Here is a 27,635-nt window from a genome sequence, read left to right on the forward strand (position 1 = left end):
AGCTTGGGTAAGGCAGGGAGGGGGTCCTACTCCTACTCGTGTGCTAAATGTTTGTAACAGTGTATAACAGTCTGGCGAGTTCACACGCGAAAAACAACTGACAACTCACATAATTACTACGTCATCGAAATCTGTCGTGTGCCAAACACAAAACAACAGCAGACGACGTCATAGACTATTCCCATAATACCTCTGGTTTGGAGGTTGTTGCTATGATACGGCGTTGTTGTACGATTCGAATTTCGCTCAACAATATAAAGCGTATCCATAGCAACACACCCCTCTATCCACTAAAAAGGGGTATCATTGGGAAGTTTTTGGGGGTATTTTACGATTTGCTCTTTTTCTATTTCACCGGGATATTATATCAATCATGAAAGTTTGTTTTATTTTTCCCTCAACGAAATCTAATTTGAATTTCGTGTATGGAAAACTAAAAACTGGTTTGTAGAGATCGTTTATCCTCGGAGTATGATACAAAGATACAAATCGATGTTACATGAACCTCCTTAATATAGGAGAATAGAAAAAACAACTCGAAAAGCGTTTTTACTTTTTTGTCTTAACAACACAGCACCTGCGCGATCGTGTTTCCTTAAAGTACATTGGAGTGGAAAGATTATGCATTCAACATATCCAGAAATCAGACACTGAGAGACATATCACACAAATAAAATAAAAACCGCATCCACAGTTTTACAGTTTGCGCCGAGCCGAATTAAATTCATCTTAAATATGAGTTAAATCTCAGTCCACGCGTTTCCTGGTTGTTGAAATTCTCGTGGAATTTGTGTTTTTTTCATACAAAGCGCGGATGTTATGAGGTGTCTATATTGTTTAATATATCATTACACGGTTGAGGGGTCTACCCGTTCAGACGAAAGGGCGCCCGACTGAGACAAAAACTAATCTTATCAAACAAACAGAATACTCGTTAGTATCTACAAAAATTAATATTTAAACAAAGTTTTGCGGCAAAAAAACGCTTTACAATATATCAGATGGTGTTATATTACTATGACGTCACGCTCAGTCGCGGGGCAACATTCACGCAGACGTCTGGACCCTCTGTTGTAGACTTGTATTACTTAACCCCGGGACTAACTCAATTGACTCAATTAACTTTGACCAAGCAGCCAATTATTGGCTGCTTGGTCAAAGTTGTTACGTCACGTTAAATACATTCATTCTATAGAACTGCATAGATAAATAGATCCCATCCCCTCACCCAGTCCCAGAAGTGGTTTTATCCACCAGTGCCCCCCGTTGATGTCCATCCACCCAGACTCGAGCATTTAAATTATGTGATACATCATAATATATAAGGGTCTTGGTGAAACTGGGTGTAACTTGGCTTTGGTTCATTCGAAAATTCAGACAAATCGTTTCTTAGTTTGTTTTTTTTTTTAAAGACCCGATCGACTCAAGTCAGAGATGATACAGAGAGAAAGAAAGAAAGGAAAGAGTCTGACACGGTGTAAACATAACAAATATACATCTCGACTTTGACGTCAGAGCGCGTGCGCGCGGTTTGAGATAAAAATCAATCCATCAAAAAATTCAACTAACTATTTATTAAACGCTCGTGCGTCGATCATCGTTTTCGAAGGGGGTGAAATATTTGAAGAATTTTTCTCGAATTCGCGCCGCAAATCACGTAAACATCGTCGAGTTCGTACAGAGATTGTTGTTGAATTTGTTTCCCATAGCCTATACGCGCGTGTTGCTACGTAGCAAACATCACAACACTGCTGGCCGTTTTTTATTTTCTTACTAATCACCTTTTCAAACTAACCGTCGAGAATATATACTTTTGCGAAAATATTGATTCCACAAATTTGATTTTGTTCTGTTGGGATCATGATGACAAATTCAAATCATTCTTTATCAGAAAAAAATGAAAACAAATTCTAACCATTAGCTAGAGAACTATATCCCTCCATTGATATTTGACGAGATTTGTTTGTCAGCGAAATTTGGGTTTAACTTTTAGACCCGAGGTAGACCCCAAACATTAAGAAGAAGAAGATTACTGTTCAATCAATGTTTAATGTTATCTGGAACCTTGTTCGGGCCGGCGCACTCTGTTTTTCACGATGGGCGCGTCCGAGTCAAAGACAAAAACAGTTGAGGTCAACAAGCGTTCATGCGAGACCGCCAAAAGACCAAACGACGGTCAGATCCGTCCACTGATCTCAATAACAACTTAGTCTTTTGTTCAAAATTAAAAATACGTCACGGTTTTGCCTTTAGCAGCGTCAGATCGTAATTACAATAATGTTAACGGTTATATATGTATTTCAAACGGCGACGAGTCCAGACACCGGCGGCATATCATTTCAAATTTCACGGAGTTTTAACTTTTGACTATCCAACGCACGTAGCCCACAAATAATGTACTAAAAATGTCAAAATGCCCCTGGACACTACCGGTGTGGACAGCGTGAAATAAAACCCGTTAATTAAAGACATAATGTATGATTATTGGGAATGAAGCTTGACCAAGAGTCTCTTGGGGGTCTGTCGGAATATATACGGGAACTACAAAAAAAAAACTATTGCAATAGGGCAGTTCCTAGTTACCATGGCGCCATTTTGAGGCGGTTCCGCAGGTCCCGCATTATTGGACAGATCTTAACATTTCTTACATTAAAACCTCTAGCGCGATTAATTGTCATCCATCCCTCTTTTCTTTTGGCACAAAATCTAAACTTATGAATCGTTAGAAAGGTGTCAATTTCTATTTTCTGATGGGTGTTTATTTTTGTCGGCTGCAACAATCGAACACAAGGCATTAAGAAGTTTTATGCTCAACTCAACTCAAGGTGCGCCGCCTGCTTTTGAGGTCGAGAGGGGCTTTCAGTGAAAATTTGAACAATCGTTACCTTGGGCCGATTTTGCTCGATAAATTTGATTGACGCTGGGCCCAGTACCATTTAACGAAGTACCCAAACTAAACCCCCAGAAACTCCTGGGGCCAGTTGCTAAAAATTTGATTAGAGTTAACCAGTGGATAGTTTGACGCTGGGCCCAGTACCATTTAACGAAGTACCCAAACTAAACCCCCAGAAACTCCTGGGGCCAGTTGCTAAAACTTGATTAGAGTTAACCAGTGGATAGTTGACATTGTGACAATTAGAAGTTCATTGTTACTATGGTATGGTACTTCTGGGGGCAGAATACACGAAGTAAAAACAAAATCATCCAACACCGTTTTGATATCCTCATTACTGAGACGCAAAGCTGGGGCTAGACTTCCTCACGGCACGTGAGATTCTCATCTCAAGGTTACGGTGCGTCCTTGAAGCGCCGAAAGAAATCATTTGGCCTGATCTTAACTTTTGACTCCTGAACAGTTGAATGTTTTCACTGTGTGCACGATACAAAATATCAGATCGCAATATCATCAATCATGCCGCGATAGCAGACTGTTATCGATGACGTCATTACAAATCTTAACCGTCAAAATCAATTCGAATTTCGAAATTCAACGGCCTTCACTGTTGTTGTTGCTTATCGATCGTTAGCATCGATCGCGGGAAACGGCAGAACATATTTTTCATCTGTTCGGAACCGTTTCCTAGTCGTCATTTTATTAATGAGTTGTTGTGGATATCTCGGTGTTAAAACAGATAACTCATCGTAGATTTCTCTCTGAAGAAGAAAGTTTGATGAATGGTGAACTGTAGAGATTTGTAGGTTAATAATTACCCGTTTATATGGGATACTCTGGAGCTCTTAACTTTGCTTCGGTCAAATTCTTTTTTTCATATACGTATAGGCCTAGTAAGAAGTCTTTAAGATGATGTTTGGTTCTATATGAGTCTTGGAGGTATAGCTCTGTGAAAACTGGAATAGCTGATACAGTATAATAACATGAACCTTGCTCAGAGGCATGTTAACTTGAAAAAAGTTTATTTCTTCTTTTTTTGTATTTGTAAATGTCAGCCATTTTCAATAATACAGACTTTGAAGCTGTTTTTGTAAAGACTGTGAACTGAAGGAGAACCTTCCAGCCGTTTGCTGAAGAATACCGCGACCCGGGAGTATGGTCGTCTCAGGCTGTGACCGGTTGCGCATTATGAAATGTGGTTGAATAAACTACACTAGCTCAAGGTATACAGTATTCCTGAAGATTACTATTAGGATGAATACGTTGAATAAACTACACTAGCTCGAGGAATACAGTATTCCTGAAGATGACTATTAGGATATAGTCGAAACGTTGAATAAACTACACTAGCTCAAGGAATACAGTATTCCTGAAGATGACTATTAGGATATAGTCGAAACGTTGAATAAACTACACTAGCTCGAGGAATACAGTATTCCTGAAGATGACTATTAGGATATAGTCGAAACGTTGAATAAACTACACTAGCTCGAGGAATACAGTATTCCTGAAGATGACTATTAGGATGAATACGTTGAATAAACTACACTAGTTCAAGGAAACATTTCAGACTCTTTTCATGTTAAGTTTGCGTGCAGGGATTTTATATTATGTTTACAAAACGGACTCAGAAAGTGTTTCATGAATGGTTATAATTGTTAATGGCTCTCAGATTGCAGAAGGGTAACTAGTTACATCAGTCCAACGTGATGAGTTGAAGGGTCTTGGTTACACTTGACCTTTGAAAAAGTTCCTGCGGTGCCGGGGGTCACCTGTTTCAAACTGAAAATGCCAATTCATTTCATCCGTTAATAGCCTTCCCATTAACGCTAATTGAGTTAATTACTTTAACATCAGTCGTTGGTTCGTGAATTTGCGTATTATATACCTTGAGATAAACCACTTAAAATTCCAGGGGTCAATGGTCGCTTCGGCTATCCACAAATTAAGAGTTAATTCGGAAGCCTATAACTACCTGCCACCTTCAATCGGAACTGGACTTGAAACGTGGCCTCCTGCATCAGGGGCCTGCGAAATATAGTTTTGAGCTCAGTTCGAAATTGGGACGTATTAACTCTTAAAGTGATCTTGCGCCGTTTTAAGACTGATCTTGATTTGTAAGATTGGCTTTACAGCTTATGGTCTAAGACTGGTCTTAAGTTGTTAGATTGGCTATAGAACCAAGATGAGTTTACACTGGTCTTAAGTTGTTAGTTTGGTTATAGAACTAAAACGAGTTTAGACTGGTCTTAAGTTGTTAGATTGGTTATAGAACTAAAATGAGTTTAGACTGGTCTTAAGTTGTTAGATTGGTTATAGAACTAAAATGAGCCTAGACTGGTTTTAAGTTATTGACTGTGGGGGTTATGAGTTAGTGTAATCTGTAGTACGATCGGGTCGCCTGGCCAAACGGTTCGAACCGCTCAGGACGATGTTGGAACGTAACAGTTTAGAGAATTTCGCCCCGAGTCCGTCACATTATCGAGACTCACGCTTCGCAATCACAACCATTTGTACTTAAACTAACGCTTAGACTAGAAATCTGGATAATTCTATTCAAGGCGTTACGATCCTCTGTCGGTGTTGGTCAATCAAATTAGCCGTCACAACAGACTGGATATATCGGTTTCGTAGTGTAGTGGTTATCACGTCCGCTTTACACGCGGAAGGCCGCGGGTTCGAGCCCCGCCGAAACCTAGTTATTTTAAATATTTTGGTAATAGCCAAACATTTACATCCAAAAGTTTGAATAGGTTTTTTCCGTGATCGACACCGCAGTAAGATGTTAGTAATAGGATTTCTGAGGGGTTACTCACTCTTGCCCCCATTGTTTTATGTCCAGGGATGAGAGGTATAACAGACACAATTAGCGGTATAAATCTTAACAATGTGTTTATGTTAGATATGTGTAAAGATACTGCATAAACAACACGTTATATACAATTACTACAGGCATTCATAGGTGCCGGGTTCTAGAGCTGATCATTGCTTTGTGTTTGGTTTCCTCAAATATCGTGTAGCGAGTTCTGACCAAATTATTGTTATATGTAAAATTCCTGTTCCGAATTCTTTTCACAGGTCTGAAATTGAAATGGATAAGGCTGAAAAAACTTGATGCCTGGTTTCTTATTTCTACTGAGCTTAAAAGTTGACCCGGCCCGTCGCCTATGTACCCTTAGTCGGTAACTTGTCTGTGGTTTAGTTTCACGATCGGATATTTTCACAAACGCCCATCCGATTATAAAAAGCTTACCACCAACGATTAGGTTACTAACTAATCTACCTTGTACATCACCTTTTTAACAAAAAATATTATCCGCACTGCTCTAGAAATAAACTGATTACAAATTTTATCTGGGCCGACCGCCTATCAAACCTGTACATAACGTGAAATAAGATAAAAACCCACTATCTACAGATTAAAAGAATTAAAAACAAGAATTTATATATTCAATCTAAAATATACAGAATACACGACGTTTCGATCTCATCCTAGAGACCATCGTCAGGTGTGAGATATAGACTAAAAACAGGGGTATATATACTGAGGAGAACAGGTCAATTGAGTAAATTGGTGAGTGGGTAAATAATTAGTGTTTGGCTGTACATAACGTCTCTTTAAAACCATGATCAGACTTACAATTACGACTGTTATAGAAATGAACTAATTACAGATTCTATTGCGGTTTACAAAATTGACCCCGGCCGATTAGGAGAAACAGTTAGGTATCAACTTATTTCAGCCTGATCTTTATCCAAGGGCGTCGAGGCCCTATAAAACCCCCGCTCCCCCTCCCTCTGACTTGTAAGCCTTCCAGGTTCAGACCATCCTCTGATGTAGACCTATTATTGCCGACAGTAGGAGTTGTGTTCAGTCATCTTCAATATCAAATATCCATAAAAGAACAGACAGTTTCGTTTTCCATAATGTATAAATCATGTTAAGTCGAACGTTTTCGAGTTAACATATACCCCTTCTCAAGACAAGTAACAAATCATGCAAAAACTATACTGTACATTAAGAGTGCTGCTTGAAATAGCAGAAGATTACATAATCACATGGCAACAACCAGAACAGGCTAGATTAACGAAATACATTTAAAATGAATGAGGATCCATTTTGGAACAATGTATGGATATTTAATTATCTGAAACCGAGGATTCATCTTCAATATGTTTTAGTTTTGCTGCCCCAGCTCTTTGGAATGCCCTGCCTGTCTCTGTTAGTCCATCAGTGCAATGTTTTAAGTCAAATTTAAAAACGTACCTTTTTAAAAGGACTTATATGTTTTAAGCTATTTTACTGTGTCTTTGCTCCTGCTGTTTTATCACATGCTATGTTATTAAGTTCTTCATTTTATGTAAATGTATTAACCCTTTGTACAGCGCATAGATTATTATTTTAGTTATGCGCTATATAAGAATATATTATTATTATTATTATCATTATTATTATATTATCATTCAATATGTTTTAGTTTTCATGTGTGCCGGCCGTATTTTCACGTTTACCGGGTTCCCCCGACTCCCAGCAGAGAGATCCTTGAAAACCACGGTAAACCCTCAATTCGGTCGGGTGAAGATCGTCATAACAGGGTCCCTTCCTAAGCGGGGGACCCTGTTGTTCTAAAAATGTGTAAAAGATAAAGAGCAATCCAGAAACAGGTTAAAGTTGACTTGTTTCGGCTGGCAACGCTTAGCAATCGATTGTAATTAGTCAAATAGGTGCTTGCCATGAGATAAAGCCGCAATCAAAGGTTTAAGTACACCGTATGGTGCTGCCGCTAAACTCGTCGTTAGCGGGATTTTCAAACACTAACGAGAATCGACACTGGCAAGCAACGTCTGGTATAACTGTACCGTGCGGTGCTGCCGGTCTGATAATCGATAGCGGGATTTTCAAACACTATCGGTAATCGACTCTGGCAAGCAGCCTGTGCTGCTTAAAGGCACCGTAAGGTGCTGCCACTTTGCTTATCGTTGACGGGGTTTTCAAACACTATCTGGAATCGACACTGGCAAGCAACGTTCTACATAACGAATACGAATAATTACACTCTAACCATTTCGGTAGTAAATATATGGAGGAATTAACAGTATTTACAATTATTTACAAAAACATGAAATAAAAGTATTTCAAAACTTGATAAACACAGTTTACAATACATATTTATATACAATATGATATATATTTACAATACATATACATACTATTTACAATACATATCATTATTTACAATACATATTATTATTTACAATACATACACTGCTGGAGGGATTTATATACATCTAGACCTATCTTGATGAATTTATCCAAATTTAAAGTCGGATTTTTTAATACTATTAAAATACGAATATCAATATAAAAACAGTATTTACAATTAGTTACAAAAACAGTTTGATGCGAATTACGTTTATCAAAACCCTGATTACTTCAGACACCAGACCCACCAGGGTCCAGTTCCACAGTTCTGAGTTAAGATTTGACCCTGGGTTAAAACATTAAAAATGAAGTAACTGTAACTCAGAGTTAACTCTAACTCATAACTGTGGAACTGGGTCCAGGGACTTTTAATAGTCCATGTCAACTATATCCACTTGTTAACTCTAACCAATTTTTCAGCACCTGGCCCCTGAAAGTTAGAAAAAAGGCTCATAGGAACGACTGTACACCTGGGGCCAGTTGCTCAAAAGTTCGTTAACGATAACCGGCCGTTAAATACCATAGTAACAATGAAATTTCAATTGTCACCATATCAACTATCCACTGGTTAACTCTAACCAACTTTCGAGCAACCGACCCCTGGGGACCAATTTTTCTTTTAATTCGCCGATTTTGAGACTAGTTGACATAGTGGCAATCATAAGTTCATCCGCCGATTAGCGTTAATCCATTTTTGAATAACTCTGGCCCCGGCAAAATGGTTTAATTTCATAACTAACATATTTGTTCTATTCGTTATGAAATTGAACAAGAAATTCCTATTTGAGTAAGTCGACGATCAGCTTATCCGAAACACGCTGAATGAGCGAATCAATGCCTCAGCTGTTGGTCTCGGGGACTATACTGCGGTGAATACGACAGAATCACTCTCTCTCTCTCTCTCTCTCTATCAACTTCCTCGGAACACAGCATAATAACATCGACAGATGTACTGGAGAGTATGAGGGGAGAGACGTGTGTACTGCATCTCAGTGATCAGCAGGAGCAGCAGCAGCAGCAGCAGCAGCAGCAGCATCCAGTATCTCAGAGATATGGTGACACTATTGCTATGAGTCATGTTTCATTAATACATCTAGGGATGGTGGTTTTGCTGTTGTAAATATCGTCAAATTAAGGTAAGCATTTCATAATCTCGAATTATCAGAATCTCAATATATCAAAAATACATCCCCTGTTTGTGTGTTTTTTGATAATGCGCATTATCAATTGATTGATACAATGAAGAATTCGCTCATTGTCTCGGGTTACGCCAAATCCCTCCGTTATTATAAAGCTCTCCAAGCATTCAATCGAAAACGCCCATGGGATATTGGGGTCGTTGGATCTTTAATTCCAATTTGTATAACAATTCAATATATATATATATATATATATATATATATATATATATATATATATATATATATATATATATATATATATATATATATATATATATATATATATATATATATATATATATATATATATATACTATGTGTAAATCATTTGGATAAAGTCGTCATATTACTGAAGTCATCTCTATTTTTAAGCCCTAATTTGTATTTTCAATTCCATTTACTAAGTGTAAGTCATCATTTGGATAAAGTCGTCAAATTACTGAAGTCATCTCTATTTTTAAGCCCTAATTTGTATTTTTAATTCCATTTACTAAGTGTAAGTCATCATTTGGATAAAGTTGTCAAATTACTGAAGTCATCTCTATTTTTAAGCCCTAATTTGTATTTTTAATTCCATTTACTAAGTGTAAGTCATCATTTGGATAAAGTCGTCAAATTACTGAAGTCATCTCTATTTTCAAGCCCTAATTTGTATTTTTAATTCCACTTACTAAGTGTAAGTCATCATTTGGATAAAGTCGTCACATTACTGAAGTCATCTCTATTTTTAAGCCCTAATTTGTATTTTTAATTCCACTTACTAAGTGTAAGTCATCATTTGGATAAAGTCGTCACATTACTGAAGTCATCTCTATTTTTAAGCCCTAATTTGTATTTTTAATTCCATTTACTAAGTGTAAGTCATCATTTGGATAAAGTCGTCACATTACTGAAGTCATCTGTATTTTTGAGTCTCGATTTGTATTTCTAATTCAATTTACTAAGTGTAAGTCGTCATTTGGATAAAGTCGTCACATTACTGAAGTCATCTCTATTTTTGAGTCTAAATTACTATTTCTAATTCAACTAAAGTGTAAGTCATAATTTGGATAAATTGTCACATTACTGAAGTCATCTCTTTTTAAGCCCTAATTTGTATTTCTAATTCAATTTACTTAGTGTAAATCATCATTTGAATAAGTCGATTTCGCTGCAGTCGCCTCTTAATAAGACATAATCTTAATCATCTTCATTCAGACATATTATGTCTCAATTTGTATTTCAAATGCTCAATGTAAATCGTCATTTGTAAAAGCCGACTTTCACTCAAAGAACCGTTTTACAGATCTCACGTGTTTTACTGTGATGAGTCCATTTTTCAGTTTTATAAATTTCAAACATTCACGAGTAATCGATGAACTAATGAGCTACGTCATGTACCGGAAGTTGTTATTGTTGACGTTGTCTGCGGCGTACTTGCTCGTCTGTTGCGCGACCGTTGTTGCCGGTGACTACGAGAATCCGATTGCCGACGAAGATGTAAGTTAAAAGAACCATTGTTGAATTTGTTAATTCGAACTCTGCCATGGTAACAGAAAATCCATAAACCGCAAGGGCTCGTATCAGAGTTTCTGGTACAGCCTGGATTTAACAGATTATATCATGCTTGCAGTAACAGCACCTCTGATACGAGCCCTTGTGATACCAACCACATTTTCCAATTAGTAGAATTGGTTAATTAACACGTAGTTCCGGATTTTCTAATTAGTAAAAAACGGTTAACACGACGTTTTTGGATTATATTGCTCTCTACAATCAAAGAAATATTTAAACTACCGATTTAAACACGAACAAGACGCTTAGTCTCAGATTACAAGTGCTACATTTCAAGTTAATTACGAGCGAGTGTTTAATTACTAATCAACTATTTGATACGAACTAATCATTTGTAAATATTTTCCTCTATTGTTGCAATAATAAGAGCCGGCTTCAGCGGTTGTGTGAATTATCGCTAATGTTAGTGATATTTCGATCCGATAGATGGCGAACTAGTCGATGAGTGATCTGTGTATCCGTTCTTGTTTCAGTCTCAGTTGAGTGAATGTGATTTGAAGAACTACGTGTGCCGTACATTGATGAGAATATCGAGAGATGAAACAGATTCAGAAACGAGCGAAGATCAAGAGAATTGTAAATGTGAAATGTGTTCCTCGATTTGGGATGAATCCGACGGCTATTCCTTAACGTGGACCTCCTACGAAAGACGTAAGTTGAAGTCTTAAGATTTCAGAGATAACTCACTTACCAGGGCTTGGGATGGGGATTGTCATTGATTGACTTGACCAGTATCCAGTAAGAAGGGATTAAGAAAAATCCTTAGCCAGTGCCCAGTACATCAAACACCAGAGGCCAGTTCCAAACGTACCCTTAAATCTTAAAACTGGTCTTAAGTTGTTAGATTGGCTATAGAATCCAGTTGGTCTTAGACTGGTCATATAAGTCTAAGACAAAGACCAAAAGTTAGTTCTATAGAAAATCAAACAACTTAAGATCGGTCTTAAAGATTTAAAACCACGGACTTAAGTCACGACTGTGAAACTGGCCCCAGTGACCAATTGCCCAAACATTGATTAAACAATGGATTCTGGAGTCCATGGTTAAAGTTTAGCGGTGGACAGTTCATTAAGTGACAATTGAAATTGAATTGTTACTATTATTGTCGACCCGTTAATTCTAAAACAATGTTTGAACAACTGGCTCCTAAACGACACGAATATATATCGAACAAAACGACTGTTATTGTTATATTCAAATTCTGAGGTCAAGTAAATATGATTCTTTTTCATTTGTTAGTCTTTGCTTATACAATATAACAATATACAAATACTTGAAAATACTGTGAAAATAATCTATACACACTATATGGCGCTCTGGCAGTCGAGGAATTCCAAAATTTAATCTATTTTTTGTTTATATCAGAGTTTCTGAAATTCATTACATTTCATAAAGTTACATTTATACAACACAACAGCCACTGTAGATTCCTGACCTCTACTACAATGTAGTTATCTTCTGAAGAGTTTCTGATATCTGTGACAAAGTCGTCATCTTATAGAGAGTTTCTGTGACAGTGTAGTCATCTTCTTGTAGCATTCCTGACATCTGAGCTTAGTCCATTGTTCCATTATCATCTATATATCATAAAGAAAAGATAAGAAATAAATTCGAGCGTTGAGTTCATAATATAAGCGCGTAAATCCAGGAAAGGTTGCTTATGACAACCTAGGTTAGCATCCGCCCCTAAAACCCAACCTTACTTTTCCCTACAATAAAAACTTTAGAAAGGTTGGGTCCCGACCGCACCATCTCTCTGAGCCCACGGCTTACATACATGTATCCGGCAATGTTTATGGGGGACCTCACTTTCTCTTTTGGTACTACATTATTTTTGTGTCGTGCCCTTCGCATCCACTAACCTAATTGTGGTCTTATGCCATCTGGAACAATGTAGGTATCTTCTGGAGTGTTTCTGATATCTGGGACAACGTAGGTATCTTCTGGGGGGTTTCTGACACCTGCGACAACGACGTAATCATCTTCTGGAGGATTCCTGACACCTGCGACGATGTAGGTATCTTCTGTAGGGTTAGAGACACCTGCAAAAACGTAGGTATCTTCTGGAGGGTTCATGACATCTGGGCCAACGTAGTCATCTTCTGGAGTGTTTCTGATATCTGGGACAACGTAGGTATCTTCTGGGGGGTTTCTGACACCTGCGACAACGACGTAATCATCTTCTGGAGGGTTCCGGACACCTGCGACAATGTAGGTAACTTCTGTAGGGTTAGAGCCACCTGCAACAACGTAGGTATCTTCTGAAGAGTTTCTTGCATCTGGAACAACGTAGGTATCTTCTGGAGGGTTCCTGACACCTGGGACAACGACATAGTCATCTTCTGGGGGATTCCGGACACCTGCGACGATGTAGGTATCTTCTGTAGAGTTCCTAACATCTGGGCCAACGTAGGTATCTTCTGGAGAGATCCTGTCGTCAGCTGAAGTAGTTGTTGGCTGAAAATAAATCGGTAAACAATTAGGCCTAATAATATATTCGCAAATAAAAAAAATTGAAAACAATAGAAATGTATTATTTATATTGACAAACCTTAAGTGCAACAATGTAGGTATCTTCTGGAGGGTTCCGGACACCTGCGACAATGTAGGTATCTTCTGGAGGGTTCCGGACACCTGCGACAATGTAGGTATCTTCTGGAGGGTTCCGGACACCTGCGACAATGTAGGTATCTTCTGTAGAGTACCTAACATCTGGAACAACGTATTCATCTTCTGGAGGGTTTCTGACATCTGGGCCAACGTAGTCATCTTCTGGAGGGTTTCTGACATCTGCGACAAGGTTGTCATCTACGTCATCATCTGTAGAGTTCCATACATCTTCGTCATCATCTGTAGAGTTCCATACATCTACGTTATCATCTGTAGCGCTCCTTACATCTACGTCATCATCTGTAGCGTTCCTAACAACTACGTCATTCTCTGCAACGTTCCTTACATCTACGTCATCATCTGTAACGTTGCTGACACCTGCGACAACGACATCTACAATATCTACATCATCGTAGATTTCACCGTCATCTATGTCTTCGTAGATACCGTCCTGTGTTGTGTAGATCCTACCACCAACTCCAGAAGACGAAGGCTGAAAATAAATCGGTTAAACAATTTACAAAATATTCACAAATAAAATAAAATTTAAAAAACAATGTTAATGTATTTATATTTACAAACCTGATAGTACATTGCCCCTGGATCGGTCGTGTTGTTACCTATAAACAATAATAGAATGTTAGATAAAATATTACATGTATTTATTCTTATTCAAAGAACTTCCTGTTCCCGAAATCAACAGTCAAAGTATATCCAGGAGCACTCAGTTCCATTGTTATCAAATCTAATTTAACTCAAATACCCCAAACAACCCTTTTACTCTAAAGTAAAACGATAAATTACAAACCAGTATTTCTGTTCCTCAAGATCCTTCGCTGTTTGAGCATTAAGACTGTAGCTATAGCAATCACTATTACTATAAACAGGAAACCGATCCCAATAACAACTGTCACAAAACTGCTTGTATCTGTATCTGTATCTGAAACACAGAGTATGAAACTCACCTATATCAAACAGTTTCAAATTACAGACTTAAGTTTATATATTTCATTTCTACTATCTTTATCTTAAGTTTATATATTATATGTTCAACCATTTATCGTTAAGCTACCTTTAACTTGTATGACCCGCCATAGAAGTATAAACCCAGCACCGCTCCTAGAGTTGTCTGATGTGAACTGTATTCTAATATTTCCAGTGTAGGATCGATTACCTGGAGCAGCCGACCCGCAATACTGATAACTCCCTGATGAAGAAATAAAACTGATAAAACTTTATGAATCATGAAAATCATTCACGTTGCAAAGAGTGTTTAGATTTTTACCCGTTTCATTTTTTATCGTCAACGCGTCAGAGCAACTACCGTTACTATTGGGCTGTACTTGAAAATTCGAGTCAAATGATATTTCATGAATCTGCAAAAAGTGTATAAATTCAGCGGTGAATATAATTCAAATGTCAACAGTTATCAGTTAAGAACTGAACCCCTGAGCCCGGTTACATTTAAATTCTAATTAGGTGATAATTCAAATTAAAAATGGTTAATTCGAGTTTGTTAATTCGATGGTTAAATCGGTTTCACAAATGAGAATTAACAAAAATTAACTGATTCAAATTAACTCCAAAGTTAATTCCAAATTAGCTTCCCATAATGCATTAGTATTATAACAAAAACAAAGTATCTTTTATAAAGTTCCCCTGTCGCTAAGTATCTTAAGATGTTTTGGTGGTACGGGGAAATTTAATTGTTCGTATCCAGGTTTAAGTTAAAACTGAATTTAGCCCCAATTGAGCTCCTACTTGTGCGGAAAACCCAACAACATTACTTTTCTCATAGACCAAATATTTACCGTGTTTCCAGGTACTGCAATTAACCATCTACAGTCCAGATTGTGGTAGTAGTTTTCCGGGTAGTTAGGGCTGGATATGACGCCTGATCTACCATTCTGTATTATAGGTGTTTTACTACATGAATCAACTACAAATAAATATTGAATTGAATTGTTTTATATGTAATTTACTGATTCCATGATAAACTTCTCATTATGAGCTACCTTTCAAATGCCGCCAAAAGAGTTTAAACCCTATCCCGCTCTCAGAGGACGCGTCTGATCTAAACTGGATGATTACACGACCGGAATAGACACGTGTAGGTGGCGCTGTATAGTTGCAATATTCATTTACTGTAAAGATACCAAGACACAAATCAATGACATATTTTTAGCTGGATTTGCAAACGTCTATCAGAAGCAGCCACACCGCAATATTCAATACTCCCTGATGAAAAAAAATAAATCTGATAAAACTTTATATCATAAAAATCATTCACGTTGTGAAGAGTGTTTAGATTTTTACCTGATTCACTTTTTATCGTCAACGCGTCATAGCAACGACCTTTACTTGTCTGTATATGAAAATTCGAGTGAAATGATATTTCAACCACCTGCAAAAATATGAATTCAGGGGTGAATATTATTAAAATGTCAACAATCGTCTACAGAATGTAATATACCCGTTTATATAGATCAGTTTAAACGGTCAGTTCAGGACTAAACCCCTGAGCCCGGTTAACTTTAAATTCGAATTAGGTGATAATTCAAATTAAAAATGGTTAATTCGAGTAAGTTAATTCGATTACAATTAATCAAATTCAAATTATCTCCAAAGTTGATTCCAAATTAGCTTCCCATAATGTATATTTGTCCTATAACATCAACAGAGTTTCATTTATCAAGTTCCTCTGTCGCTATATCTCTTTAGATGTTTTGGTGGTACGGGGAAATTTAATAATGTTCGTTTCCAGGTTTAAGTTAAAACTGAATTTAGCCCCAATTGAGCTCCTACTTGTGCGGAAAACCCGACAAAATTATTTTCATCATAGACCACCAAATATTTACCGTATTTTCAGGTGTTTGGATTAACCATCTACAGTCCAGTCTGCGGTAGTAGTTGTTCGGATGGTTAGGGCTGGTTATGACGCCTGATGTACCATTCTGTATTATAGGTGTTTTACTACACAGCCGCGAGTCAACTACTAATAAATATTGAATTGAATTGTTTTATATGTAATTTACTGATTCTATGATAAACTTCTCACTAATGACCTACCTTTCAAATACCGCCACAACAGTTTAAACCCACTGTAGCTGATAGAGCTGTCTGATTTAAACTTGATGATTACACGACCGAAATAGTAACGTGTAGGTGGCGCTGTATTGCCACAATATACATTCACTGTAAGAATAAACACACAAATTAATGATATATTTTCTATCTGGATTTGAAAACACAAATCTATCAGTAGCAGCCACACCGCAATATTCAATACTCCTTGATGATGAAATCAACCTTATCTGAAACTTCATGAATCATAAAATCATTCACGTTATGAAGAGTGTTTAGATTTTTACCAGTTTCACTTTTTATCGTCAACGCGTCATAGCAACCACCATAGCCTCCGAATAAACGAAACTTCGAGTCGAATGATATTTCAACCATCTGTAAAAATATATGAATATTCAGCATTTAATTAAAGTATAACAGTGAACATGTATGTATTGTTTACAGGATGTAGGACCCGATATATACAGAGTGTCTCAGAAAATGTGATACACAATTCATTAACTATTACATGTAATTATTTTCTTAGGGGGGGGGGGAGAATCTGATGAGTCAAAATTCTACGATGAAACGTCGATCTCAAGTGTGCAAACAGTTACCATATTGAACAAATCTGGAGCAGCTTAATTTGTAAAGAGGACCAACAATTTTATTCAGGAGAAATTTGTCTTAGTTAATCTAATCGTCATGTCTCAAATCATGTCATATTTGAGCAAGCGGAAATAACGACTGTTTAATTTTTAACGACTCGTTTAACAATTTAACGACTGTTGATGACTTAAGGCAGGCGTCGCGACTCAAGGCCGACTTACGCGCTCCTGCGACTATCTAGTAATACCGGGATTCGAGCCCACAGTGGTAATGAGATGCGTTTTGAAGTAATTCTATTGAAGGCTTCATAGAATTTCTTATCGAGAATTTAGGTCTCCATTTGTATTCATGCTGCTTCGCTCAAAAAGACCAGCGTCCAGTTCCGCAGTTGTGAGTTTACCCGGGCTTAGGTCGGCCTTGCGACAGCTTGTGACTCACTGCGACCGCCAGCGACGATCGCGTCGCAACGACTCACCGACCTACGCTACCTTGCGACTGCCAGCGACGCCAGTCACAATGAGTCGCACATGTTCTACTTTCTGCGACACGACACGACCGTCGCAACCGACCTGCGCTACCTTGCGACTGGCAGCAACTAGTCGCACACAGTCGCTGACAATCGCGTCGCAACCGACTTACGCCCCCACATGTGACGCAACGCGACGATCGCGTCGCGTCGCTAGGTCGACCTACGCCCGGCTTAAACAATATGCGTTTTTCTCATAGTCCAAATATTTACCGTGTTTTCAGGAGCTACAATCTCCCATCTACAGTACAGGTTATAACCATAGTTGCCCGGGTGGTTAGGGCTGGTTATGACGCCTGATGTACCATTCTGTATTCTAGGTGTTGCACTACAAGTCGAGTCAACTGCAAATAAATATTAGATTTATTGTTTTATATGTAATTTACTGATTCTATGATAAACTTCTCACTAATGAGCTACGTACCTTTCGAATACCGCCAAACGAGTTTAAACCCTTTGTAGCTACTAGAGTTGTCTGATCTAAACTGGATGATTACACGACCGGAATAGACACGTGTAGGTGGCGTTGTATAGCCGCAATATTCATTTACTGTAAATATAAACACACAAATCAATGATAGATTTTCAGTAGCAGCCACACCCTGTAGCCAATAATCCCTGATAAAGAAACAAATCCGATAATTCAAAAAAATATCTTAGCAGCCACACCGCAATATTCAATACTTCCTGATGAAGAAATAAATCTGATAAAACTTTATCTATCATAAAAATCATTCACGTTATGAAGAGTGTTTAGATTTTTACCGGTTTCACTTTTTATCGTCAACGCGTCATAGCAATGACTGCTACCGCGACGTTTGGGCTCTATTTGAAAATGCGAGTCAAATGATATTTCAACCACCTGCAAAAATATATGATTTCAGTGGTGAATATTTTTCCAATGTCAACAATCGTCTACAGAATGTAATATACCCGTTTATATAGATCAGTTTTAACTTTAACCCGGAGTTATCAGTTCAGAGCTAAACGCCTGATTGTACGATATCCTGTACACTCAAAAGTGGTGAATGGATAATAAGATAAAAACCCACTATTTACAAATTAAAATAATTTTAAAGTGGAGAATTAATTTATTCAAAAAATACAAAAGACACAACGTTTCGATCACACCCTAGAGATCATCGTCAGGTGACGATGACCGTGGCGAGACCATTTGTACATAGTCATAGTGGGTTTATCATAGAACAAATATTTACCGTATTTTCAGGTGTTTGGATTAACCATCTACAGTCCAGTCTGGTGTAGTAGCCGTTCGGGTAGTTAGGGCTGGATATGACGCCTGATGTACCATTCTGTATTATAGGTGTTTTACTACATGAATCAACTACAAATACATATTGAATTGAATTGTTTTATATGTAATTTACTGAATCCATGATAAACTTCTCATTATGAGCTACCTTTCACAAACCACCACAACAGTTTAAACCCTTTATGGTAGCTACTAGAATTGTCTGATCTAAACTGGATGTCTACCTCACCGGAATAGTAGCGTGTAGGTGGCGCTGTATTGCCACAATATACATTTGCTGTAAAGATAAACGCACAAATCAATGATATATTCTTAGTTATTTCTGACATAATAAATCGCAGATATTTCTTCATTCATTCGTTTAACATCGAGTCTTAAATAGAATGATTCGATTCTTACTGGAATAGCCGACGTATATGTATAATGTGTCGCGGTAGCAATAACCACTAGATGTATTTGAATCCACTTCGAAAATAGGATCAAACGATATTTCTAATATCTGAAATTAAAATTAGTCACGTGGTTATTTTATTATTGTTCAAATATTTCTGCTACATTCTAACTGCTAGTTGTCATTAAGGGTTACCCCTGTTTATAATATGTGATGTAATGTAATAGTTAAACAGTTCAGCACCCGATTTGGTGCTGGTTCCAGTGGAGATATAAATTCCACACTTTTTACAATAGTAAAATTTTAATCAGTCCAAATTGGACTGATAAAAATATTTTTGATTATATTTCTAGTTTTCCTAACAGTGAAAGTTTTTCTAGTTTTCCAACCGTGAATATATTTCAGAACTTCTTGTATTTTATATTTACCATGTTTTGAGGTGTATCAATCCGCCATCTACAGAACAGATTGTCGCCATAGTTACCCGGGTAGTTAGGACTGGTTATGACGCCAGAAGTTCCGTTCTGTATTCTACCTGGCCACCAGCGGCTACAACTCGAGTCGATGTCATCTGTCAATACTGTATAGAAAAATACCCGTAGATCTATAAACTTATAAAGCGGTAGTTAGTAGGACTAACTCAACTGATAATGAATTTAGTTAGCCTTCGGGTCGAGGTTAATACCAGTCTATAAAAAAGAGAACTGGTCATCAGTTCCCACACCACATTGATCACCAGGTCACCACAACTGACTAGTCATCAGTCACCATAACTAAATAGTCACAACACTGACCAGACAAAAAATCAGTCATCGCTTTATGGTATAGTGGTTAGAGTGATCGCCCGGTTATCGTGAGGTCACGGGTTCGAGGCTGAGGTTAGGCTTGTTAACATCCTCTAGCTAGGTGCTGATGCTAAGTTCCCGGGATAAAAAATATCTTTTGATTTTGATTAATGAAATATGTTTTTAATCTTTTAAATCATGTATATTGTGGTTTTTAAACCTATTGTCAATTCTCCTAACGTCAGTTTGACCGGTGCGATTCTACCAATAGGTAGTTGCTGTTTTGAGAAAATGTATTCATTTTTTGAAATAAACAACTGTCCTTGAAACGAGTTCCGGAACAACGCGTCATACTGGCCGTTTAGTGAGGTAATAAAGTGACCGTTTGAGACCATTAGTTTAGAGAGTTCCTCAGATTGGCACCCGCACCGCGGCATTGATCAAACAGTTCTAACCTATGTGACGGCACTGATCTCAATAATTTAACTCTAAAATTCATCTACATCAACAAATTTAATCAGTATTAAGTGATATTGATATTATTTGCGCGCTTACCTTGAGAATTCTCGACGAATAAAATTACAGCGACCACAAACAAACTCTTCATCATCAACTCCATATTCAAACAGATACTCGCGATAAATACTCAACAACTGAACTGTGAACTACTACCAAAAGACTGCGCCTTTTCACAGAGACCGATACGATCAGCTTTATGAATCAGAAAACTGAGTTGGTCTTTAAATAGTAATTTCATTTCCTTGTTTCAATCTAGAAACGATAAGAATCGCTGTTGTCACTCCGCCAGCATCATCATCATTTATCATCATTATATGTTCATGTAAATACTGGCTTTATTTAGAGAATTATTAAGGATTAAATTGTCTCTCCATCATCACACTCAGTGTAACACAAATAGATAAAGCCAAAAAACCACATAAACAGGATCTTCCTTATGTACCTTTGATAAAGTTAATGGACGATGAATAGAATCAAAACTTCGAAGTAAAGAAAACTGCATTTTAGATAATAGTTTAATTTCCTTAATTATCTCTCTGATTTATGGTATAATCACCAGGATAATTATCTGCCCATCAGGAAACACAGACACTGGTGCTGCGGGATATTTATTTATAAACTGATAAATCAAACTTTTAAATAAAAACCAATATTTCGATGACTTCACTATCAAACGTCGCGTGTCAATCTCACAATAAAAAACCCGAAATAAAACAAGGAAATACAAGTCTAAATTACTCCGAACATTCAGTTTTACATTAAGGGTTTGACATATATGTTGGTTTTATTTCTATGATACGTAAAGACAATAATTCAGTTTTCTCCTAAATACCATTCAGTTCAGTTGTTATCAACACGGTAATTACTGTTTGAAGTTTTTAGTGCGTTTTTGATATTTCTAAAATTTTTCATCGCGTCTTTAACATTGTTTTATTCCTATGATAGAATGTTAAGACAAAAATAGTTAACTGATTTACGGTGGATAGTGGTAGATTTGACTACTTGTCTCATAAGTACAGCTCCATTACTCCGATGTAGCTGCTTTGTACTAATAGCGAAAGCTACATAATTTACCCGCGGAAGCTACTAATTAAGGCCAGTCAAATCAACTATGGAACTAAGTTGTTCTTAGATATTGATTATACCCTGGAGCCAGTTGCATAGTCGTGACTTAAGTCCAAAAGTGGTCTTAAATCTTAAGACTGGTTATATTAGCTACAGAACTAAGTTGGTCTTAGACTGGTCTTAAGTCTAAGCCATGACTATGCAACCAGCCCTGGTTGCACAGTCGTGGCTAAAAGTCCAAAAGTGGTCTTAAATCTTAAGACTGATCTTAACTTGTTAGTTTGGCTATAGATCCAATTTGGTCGTAGACTGGTCTTGTCTAAGCCCTGACTGTGCAAACAGATCCCAGGTTAACCAACAGCTCATCCAAAACTAAGCTAGTGAAAGTCTACATCTCGTTGAATCGACTCCGGAATTTTCCACTCTTCCAGGTGACCAACAGTTTCAATACAAATTCTGTTCAAACATCACAAACACGCGACAGTGCCAGAACGAAACCATCGCTGCTCAGCTAATTACCGATGTGAAACGTTGGAATCCACGAATGGACGCGGTATTCTGTCGGTGTCCACGTGACGAGTATTGGTTGGACGGATGGAGACGAGACAATGGAGTCTGGAGTTACATTTACACCTGTTATAAGGTATTATCATATATACAGTCATTTATTATATCTAAGCAACGTTTCGGCATAGGGACTATAAGCCATCATCTGGCGTAAAATGAATTAACAAGATTTGAGCCTGATGATTATGGCTTATAGTCTTAAGCCGAAAACGTCGCTCAAATATATAAACCTTTTACTCAATAATTTTACACTGTTGGCTGAATTATTGTAAGATCTACGTGTAGTGGTAAAAGTGCAGATCTGCACCTCTCCGCGTAAACGGTTCAATCAATTACATTAAATATCATTGTTTCAGATTCAAAATGTCATCAGCAATTCATACTTTGCCATTGGTTAATTTTAAGATATCTTCACTAGAAAGATTTTTATCCTGGATTCTGTCATTCAGTAGATTGCGTCAATCACGAGAGGTGCGGATCTGCACTTTTACCCGTGTAGTTCATTTCAAGGTCATGACGAATGTCGCCAGTTTTTAAAATTGTTTAACGTTTTTCATTGTTGTGTCGTTGCAGCCGACTTGTGAGCGTCGATCGCCTTGCGTAAAACATTATTTCGATTACGACGGTAAAACGACGGCGTTCGAATTCGAATGCTCGTGCGATAACGGCTTCCATTGTCCGACCAATCAGAAACTGGGAGACGCGTTTTTCACCGATATCGATTCGGACGAGAAATTCATGTACGGCTATTGCGAACGTAATAATAACCGGAAGTACGTAGAAGTATAGTGTAAACTGACACTCGCGCGCCGTCTATAGGCCGATCACCGAACTATGGTCGCCTATTTTGGTACGCTGCCATGGGCCACCTTCGGTTATCGGAGTTAGTCGACTATAGTCGAACTAAGGGAAACCGAATGTCCGTTAGTCGGAACTATAGTCCGGGTATAGTTCGAAGATTAAGCGATTAGTCGAGTAGACACGAAAACCGAATTTGGTCAACGTTTTGTTACTGGAAGTTCGTCGTTTATTGGCGTGGAAAAAAGACATTGGCGCCATCATATTGTAAGGATTTTATTTGGTATTGCGTTCACTGTCTCAAATATTAGTAATTTCTGATTGGGTTAAAATGAGAATCAGTATTGAGATAATCGGAGAGAGATGTAATGGTGAAATTGACGAATTTAATGACAAGAAAAAAATAAACTCTTTTTTGCTATTCAAAATATGTCCATGTTGTTTCCTTGAGGTTTAACACTTCGAGTGTCAGTCACACAAATCTCCCAACGCTTCACCATGCGTATATAACCGTGTTATTTCAGTGTGAAATATTAATTATGCCCATCAACAATTATGGCAAGCGCGTGTTAAAAAGGGAGGATTGTCCAACAGCAAACCACGCCATTAAGCGTCCGCACACGAGCGAATTCTGCGTACGTGCAGTGGACACCCGTCTGCAGCAAACAAGTATTTCGCAAGTTGATATATGACGTCATGCGCATAAAGCGCCAGTAATGAAATCAACGCGTCGCGCGGCCAAATTCGGTTTTCGCATCTAGTCGACTAGTGGTCGCAACTAATGTGCTTGATTTTCGAACTATTTCCGGAATATAGTTCCGACATTCGGTTTCATTTAGTTCGACCTTAGTCTACTAACTCAGAGGCGCTTTACGAGCATCCGATCTTTGCGATCGATTTCGTGAACGATTTGCTCCGATCGTACGATCGAATCGAACGTTCGTAAAAATGACGATGGATTTGGCTAATCACATGACATAAATATGGCGACGTTGAGGAAAAAAAATGTATGGTTTTGAACTACCCGGTGCCGCCATCTTGGAAATCAAATCGCTCGCCGAGCGAGTTGGTCGATTTCAAAAATCGATCGAAAAATCGTGTTCGTAAAAACGCCGATCGTGAAATCGATCGCAAAAATCGGTGCTCGTAAATGCGTTCCTACGATCGATCGCAAAAATCGGATGCTCGTAAAAACGCCTCAGATAACCGAGGCTAGAGGGCGAAGACCGGCAACCAGTCTAACCAAATCCGTTTCCAACTGGCCTGAAACCGCAAAGGATCTTCACTCACCGGCCAAGGGCTTCGAACTCACTAAGCTCAAGCCATTCCCCAGACTCAATGACACGAGGTGTCCGACCAATCAGCGCTCGTGTTGGGGGTTTGCGAAAGCGAGTTCGGTAAGCGATACGAACCCCTGGCAAGCGAGGATGACCCGTGAAGTGGAAACGGAATCTTTTGTCTACGTAGTCCGAACCCGCAGTTCGCCACCGATACACCGGAACCAGTCCATATGACATTGGATAGTTTGGACGTGGGACCGGAACAAACGACAGCAATAACCGAGGGTTGGGACTTACAGAAAACACGTGCAAACTCTTTTCATCGTTTTCTAAAACCTGTCCAAAGCTAAAACTTGAAACGGGTTTTTGCGATGGAAGAGTGGTTTGAAAGTGTTTAATTGAAATCAGAAAGTCTGCGGCTGGGAATCGCAGTGATTGAAACTCACCACGGATCCCACGATAAACAAACAACACGATAATACATATATTTATTGATGTACATAAAATTGATACAAGAATTTCATCATCTGGTGGAATTATTCCAACAGGTTTAGCAGCATCACAGATTACTACAAATAATACATATATAACATTTATACAAATAAATACAAACTCAGATACAACGATTCATCGGATTTCAACAAATATATAGAATTTTGTCCCAAGTAAGAAAATTTGATAAATTCCACACTTCATAAAACGTACTATCGCTTATAACTAACCGATTTTCTGGTCCCGCAAAATTGATTAAGCCTATGGTCCAAAATAACTATCTATAACAACCACCTTTTAACTGTAAAGGTTTAGTTAGGTTAAAGGATAATTAGTACTTATTTATGTTAGGTTTAGAAGAAATCAAAAGGTGGCTGTAATTGATAGGATTGAAGACACGTGGCGGATGATTAAAGACAAGAGGACATGAGAAGTTTTGGTTGAGGGGATGAGTTGAGGTGGGGAGGGGGATGACTTGAGGTGGGGAGGGGGATCAGTTGAGGTGGGGAGGGGGATCAGTTGAGGTGGGGAGAGGGAGAGGGGATAAATGCAAGATGGTTGAGTCATCACATATACAAATTGACACAATGGCAGTTTAATAGAATATTCTCATTTCAATGTCATTTGCAGTGTGATACCGATGAGTTCACCAGACAGCTTCTCACAGGGGGTAGATTCTGCAGAGCTTGGAGGATGTTGAGTTCACCAAACAGTGTCTCACTGGAGGTAGATCCTGCAGCACTTGGATGTTGAGTTCACCAGACAGTGTCTCACTGGGGGTAGATTCTGCAGCACTTGGATGTTGAGTTCACCAGACAGTGTCTCACTGGGGGTAGATTCTGCAGCACTTGGATGTTGAGTTCACCAGACAGTGTCTCACTGGGGGTAGATTCTGCAGCACTTGGATGTTGAGTTCACCAGACAGTGTCTCACTGGGGGTAGATTCTGCAGCACTTGGATGTTGAGTTCACCAGACAGTGTCTCACTGGGGGTAGATTCTGCAGCACTTGGATGTTGAGTTCACCAGACAGTGTCTCACTGGGAGTAGATTCTGCAGCACTTGGATGTTGAGTTCACCAGACAGCGTCTCACTGGGAGTAGATGATCTCAGCGTGAATGATAGAAAAATAATGAAAAGAAATACATGTTAGAATATATTCATACAGTAGACAGAGTAAGGTTTAACTGCTTTGTGGTAAAAACATGTGCTTCAAATCAGGAATTATTTGTTCCTGAATCTCTTGTGTCAAATGATACATGTATTTCAAAGTGTGACAGTCCAGCTCGCATGTTTGAGTTCATTTCCACGAAATACATTACATGATGAGGCTGCTATTTAGAATTGAATCACATAAAATACTCAATTATTTCACCAGCTGATTTGTCCATTAAAACCTAGGAATTTCGAATATATTTCTAAGATGCCAAATTCCTCGTCTAAGCTAAACTCGCCCCTAGTGGTTTATAAAGACGACCGACACCTCTTTCTTTCTTTCTTTCTTTCTGTTTACTCTTTTTTTGCGCCCGTGAATTATGCTTAAACATGTTCGAGGTGATTTTTTCAAACTGTTTTAAGGTGCGTCCCCGCAGACAACTGAGGCTAGGATAGAAATGTCCGTATCTCTTGATGCACATGACTACCTTATCGAGTAAGTGATCATACACACGATACTCCCAGAGTCCGCGGTTCAGTAAAGGAGCGTCCGATGCCCTCATGCTATCGTCCTCCCCGGGTGGCCTTTCGCCATCCCTGTCACCGAGCATATTCACTTTAAGGGCTACCACCCCCCTTACCGCCACCACTATTTTTCTTCCCGCCGTCTCGCAAAGACAGAAACGAGTTTAACTCAGAAAAGGAAGAACCCGAATGGATTCAATTTGATTTATACGTGTGGTCAGGTTTGGGTTCGGATCCCGAGGCACCGAGCACAGTGTATTTCAATGTGACCATTTTGTCACCTTGCGTCGCTGATTCAGAATAAGTTGCCAAAGTGAGATTAGAAATAAATCAGCGATTTAAATCATTTAGAAATCAACAAATAAAAAATCTGGATTTCATGAATCCAATGAAAACCAATTCTAGACTTCGTGATTGAACAAATGAATTTTGACAGTTATTACATAAGAAAAAGGTTTAGAAATATTGAGCCATTTGACAACCACACATTGAATCATGTATTTAATCAGAAATCACTCAAAACAGTCAAAAGTTCTCATCGACAACTGGTCAAATTGTTATCTTTACTTCACATCTATAGAATTTGAGGTTTTCAAAATCAAGGAGAATTCAAACCTCTGAAAAAATTCATATCAGCAATTTTTAGGTGTAATTTATCATTGCTTACCTTCTGTAGCGCATGGATGTCAAATTTATCAGTCTCACACAGATCATCTCCTTGGATGTTGAGTTCACCAGACAGTGTCTCACTGGGGGTAGATTCTGCAGCACTTGGATGTTGAGTTTACCAGACAGTGTCTCACTGGGGGTAGATTCTGCAGCACTTGGATGTTGAGTTCACCAGACAGTTTCTCACTGGAGGTAGATCCTGCAGCACTTGGATGTTGAGTTCACCAGACAGTGTCTCACTGGGGGTAGATTCTGCAGCACTTGGATGTTGAGTTCACCAGACAGTGTCTCACTGGGGGTAGATTCTGCAGCACTTGGATGTTGAGTTCACCAGACAGTGTCTCACTGGGGGTAGATTCTGCAGCACTTGGATGTTGAGTTCACCAGACAGTGTCTCACTGGGGGTAGATTCTGCAGCACTTGGATGTTGAGTTCACCAGACAGTGTCTCACTGGGGGTAGATTCTGCAGCACTTGGAT

At 38.4% G+C, this 27,635-nt stretch overlaps 3 protein-coding genes and 1 non-coding gene across 4 annotated transcripts in view; 2 read left to right on the forward strand and 2 right to left on the reverse strand.

The window, feature by feature from the left end:
- Positions 1 to 27,635, reverse strand: part of LOC141910134 (uncharacterized) — a 239,496-nt gene that overhangs the window by 59,880 nt on the left and 151,981 nt on the right. The gene's annotated exons all lie outside the window — the stretch shown is intronic.
- Positions 5,518 to 5,590, forward strand: Trnav-uac (transfer RNA valine (anticodon UAC)). The gene has a single exon. It is a non-coding gene; the product is annotated as a tRNA-Val (tRNA).
- LOC141910135 (uncharacterized) lies at positions 9,109 to 23,403 on the forward strand. Its single transcript, XM_074800855.1, has 5 exons — positions 9,109 to 9,232; positions 10,600 to 10,756; positions 11,305 to 11,482; positions 22,104 to 22,315; positions 22,813 to 23,403. Exons 2-5 carry the CDS (start codon positions 10,640 to 10,642, stop codon positions 23,026 to 23,028), a joined length of 723 nt encoding a protein of 240 aa, XP_074656956.1. The 5' UTR covers positions 9,109 to 9,232; positions 10,600 to 10,639; the 3' UTR covers positions 23,029 to 23,403.
- LOC141910130 (cubilin-like) lies at positions 12,041 to 20,782 on the reverse strand. Its single transcript, XM_074800850.1, has 21 exons — positions 20,644 to 20,782; positions 19,732 to 19,883; positions 19,312 to 19,411; positions 19,061 to 19,189; positions 18,857 to 18,984; positions 18,405 to 18,501; positions 18,064 to 18,189; positions 17,853 to 17,983; positions 16,813 to 16,900; positions 16,511 to 16,636; positions 16,300 to 16,436; positions 15,758 to 15,845; positions 15,457 to 15,585; positions 15,253 to 15,380; positions 14,727 to 14,817; positions 14,514 to 14,648; positions 14,250 to 14,381; positions 14,024 to 14,061; positions 13,383 to 13,934; positions 12,694 to 13,288; positions 12,041 to 12,408 (listed from the first exon to the last, which is right to left on the reverse strand). Exons 1-21 carry the CDS (start codon positions 20,705 to 20,707, stop codon positions 12,386 to 12,388), a joined length of 3,189 nt encoding a protein of 1,062 aa, XP_074656951.1. The 5' UTR covers positions 20,708 to 20,782; the 3' UTR covers positions 12,041 to 12,385.

The sequence above is a fragment of the Tubulanus polymorphus genome, chromosome 8, assembly GCF_964204645.1.
Source record: "Tubulanus polymorphus chromosome 8, tnTubPoly1.2, whole genome shotgun sequence".
NCBI classification, from domain to species: Eukaryota; Metazoa; Nemertea; class Palaeonemertea; order Tubulaniformes; family Tubulanidae; genus Tubulanus; species Tubulanus polymorphus.

Excerpts from the sequence above, each read along its gene's own strand:
- LOC141910135 (XM_074800855.1), top strand. The coding sequence starts at position 10,640 with ATGAGCTACGTCATGTACCGGAAGTTGTTATTGTTGACGTTGTCTGCG. Across the intron at positions 10,757-11,304 it reads ATCCGATTGCCGACGAAGAT|TCTCAGTTGAGTGAATGTGA; the intron begins GTAAGTTAAAAG and ends TTCTTGTTTCAG. Across the intron at positions 22,316-22,812 it reads ACATTTACACCTGTTATAAG|CCGACTTGTGAGCGTCGATC; the intron begins GTATTATCATAT and ends GTGTCGTTGCAG.
- LOC141910130 (XM_074800850.1), bottom strand. The coding sequence starts at position 20,707 with ATGGAGTTGATGATGAAGAGTTTGTTTGTGGTCGCTGTAATTTTATTC. Across the intron at positions 19,190-19,311 it reads CATATACGTCGGCTATTCCA|CAAATGTATATTGTGGCAAT; the intron begins GTAAGAATCGAA and ends TTATCTTTACAG. Across the intron at positions 14,382-14,513 it reads GCGGGTCATACAAGTTAAAG|ATACAGATACAGATACAAGC; the intron begins GTAGCTTAACGA and ends TCTGTGTTTCAG.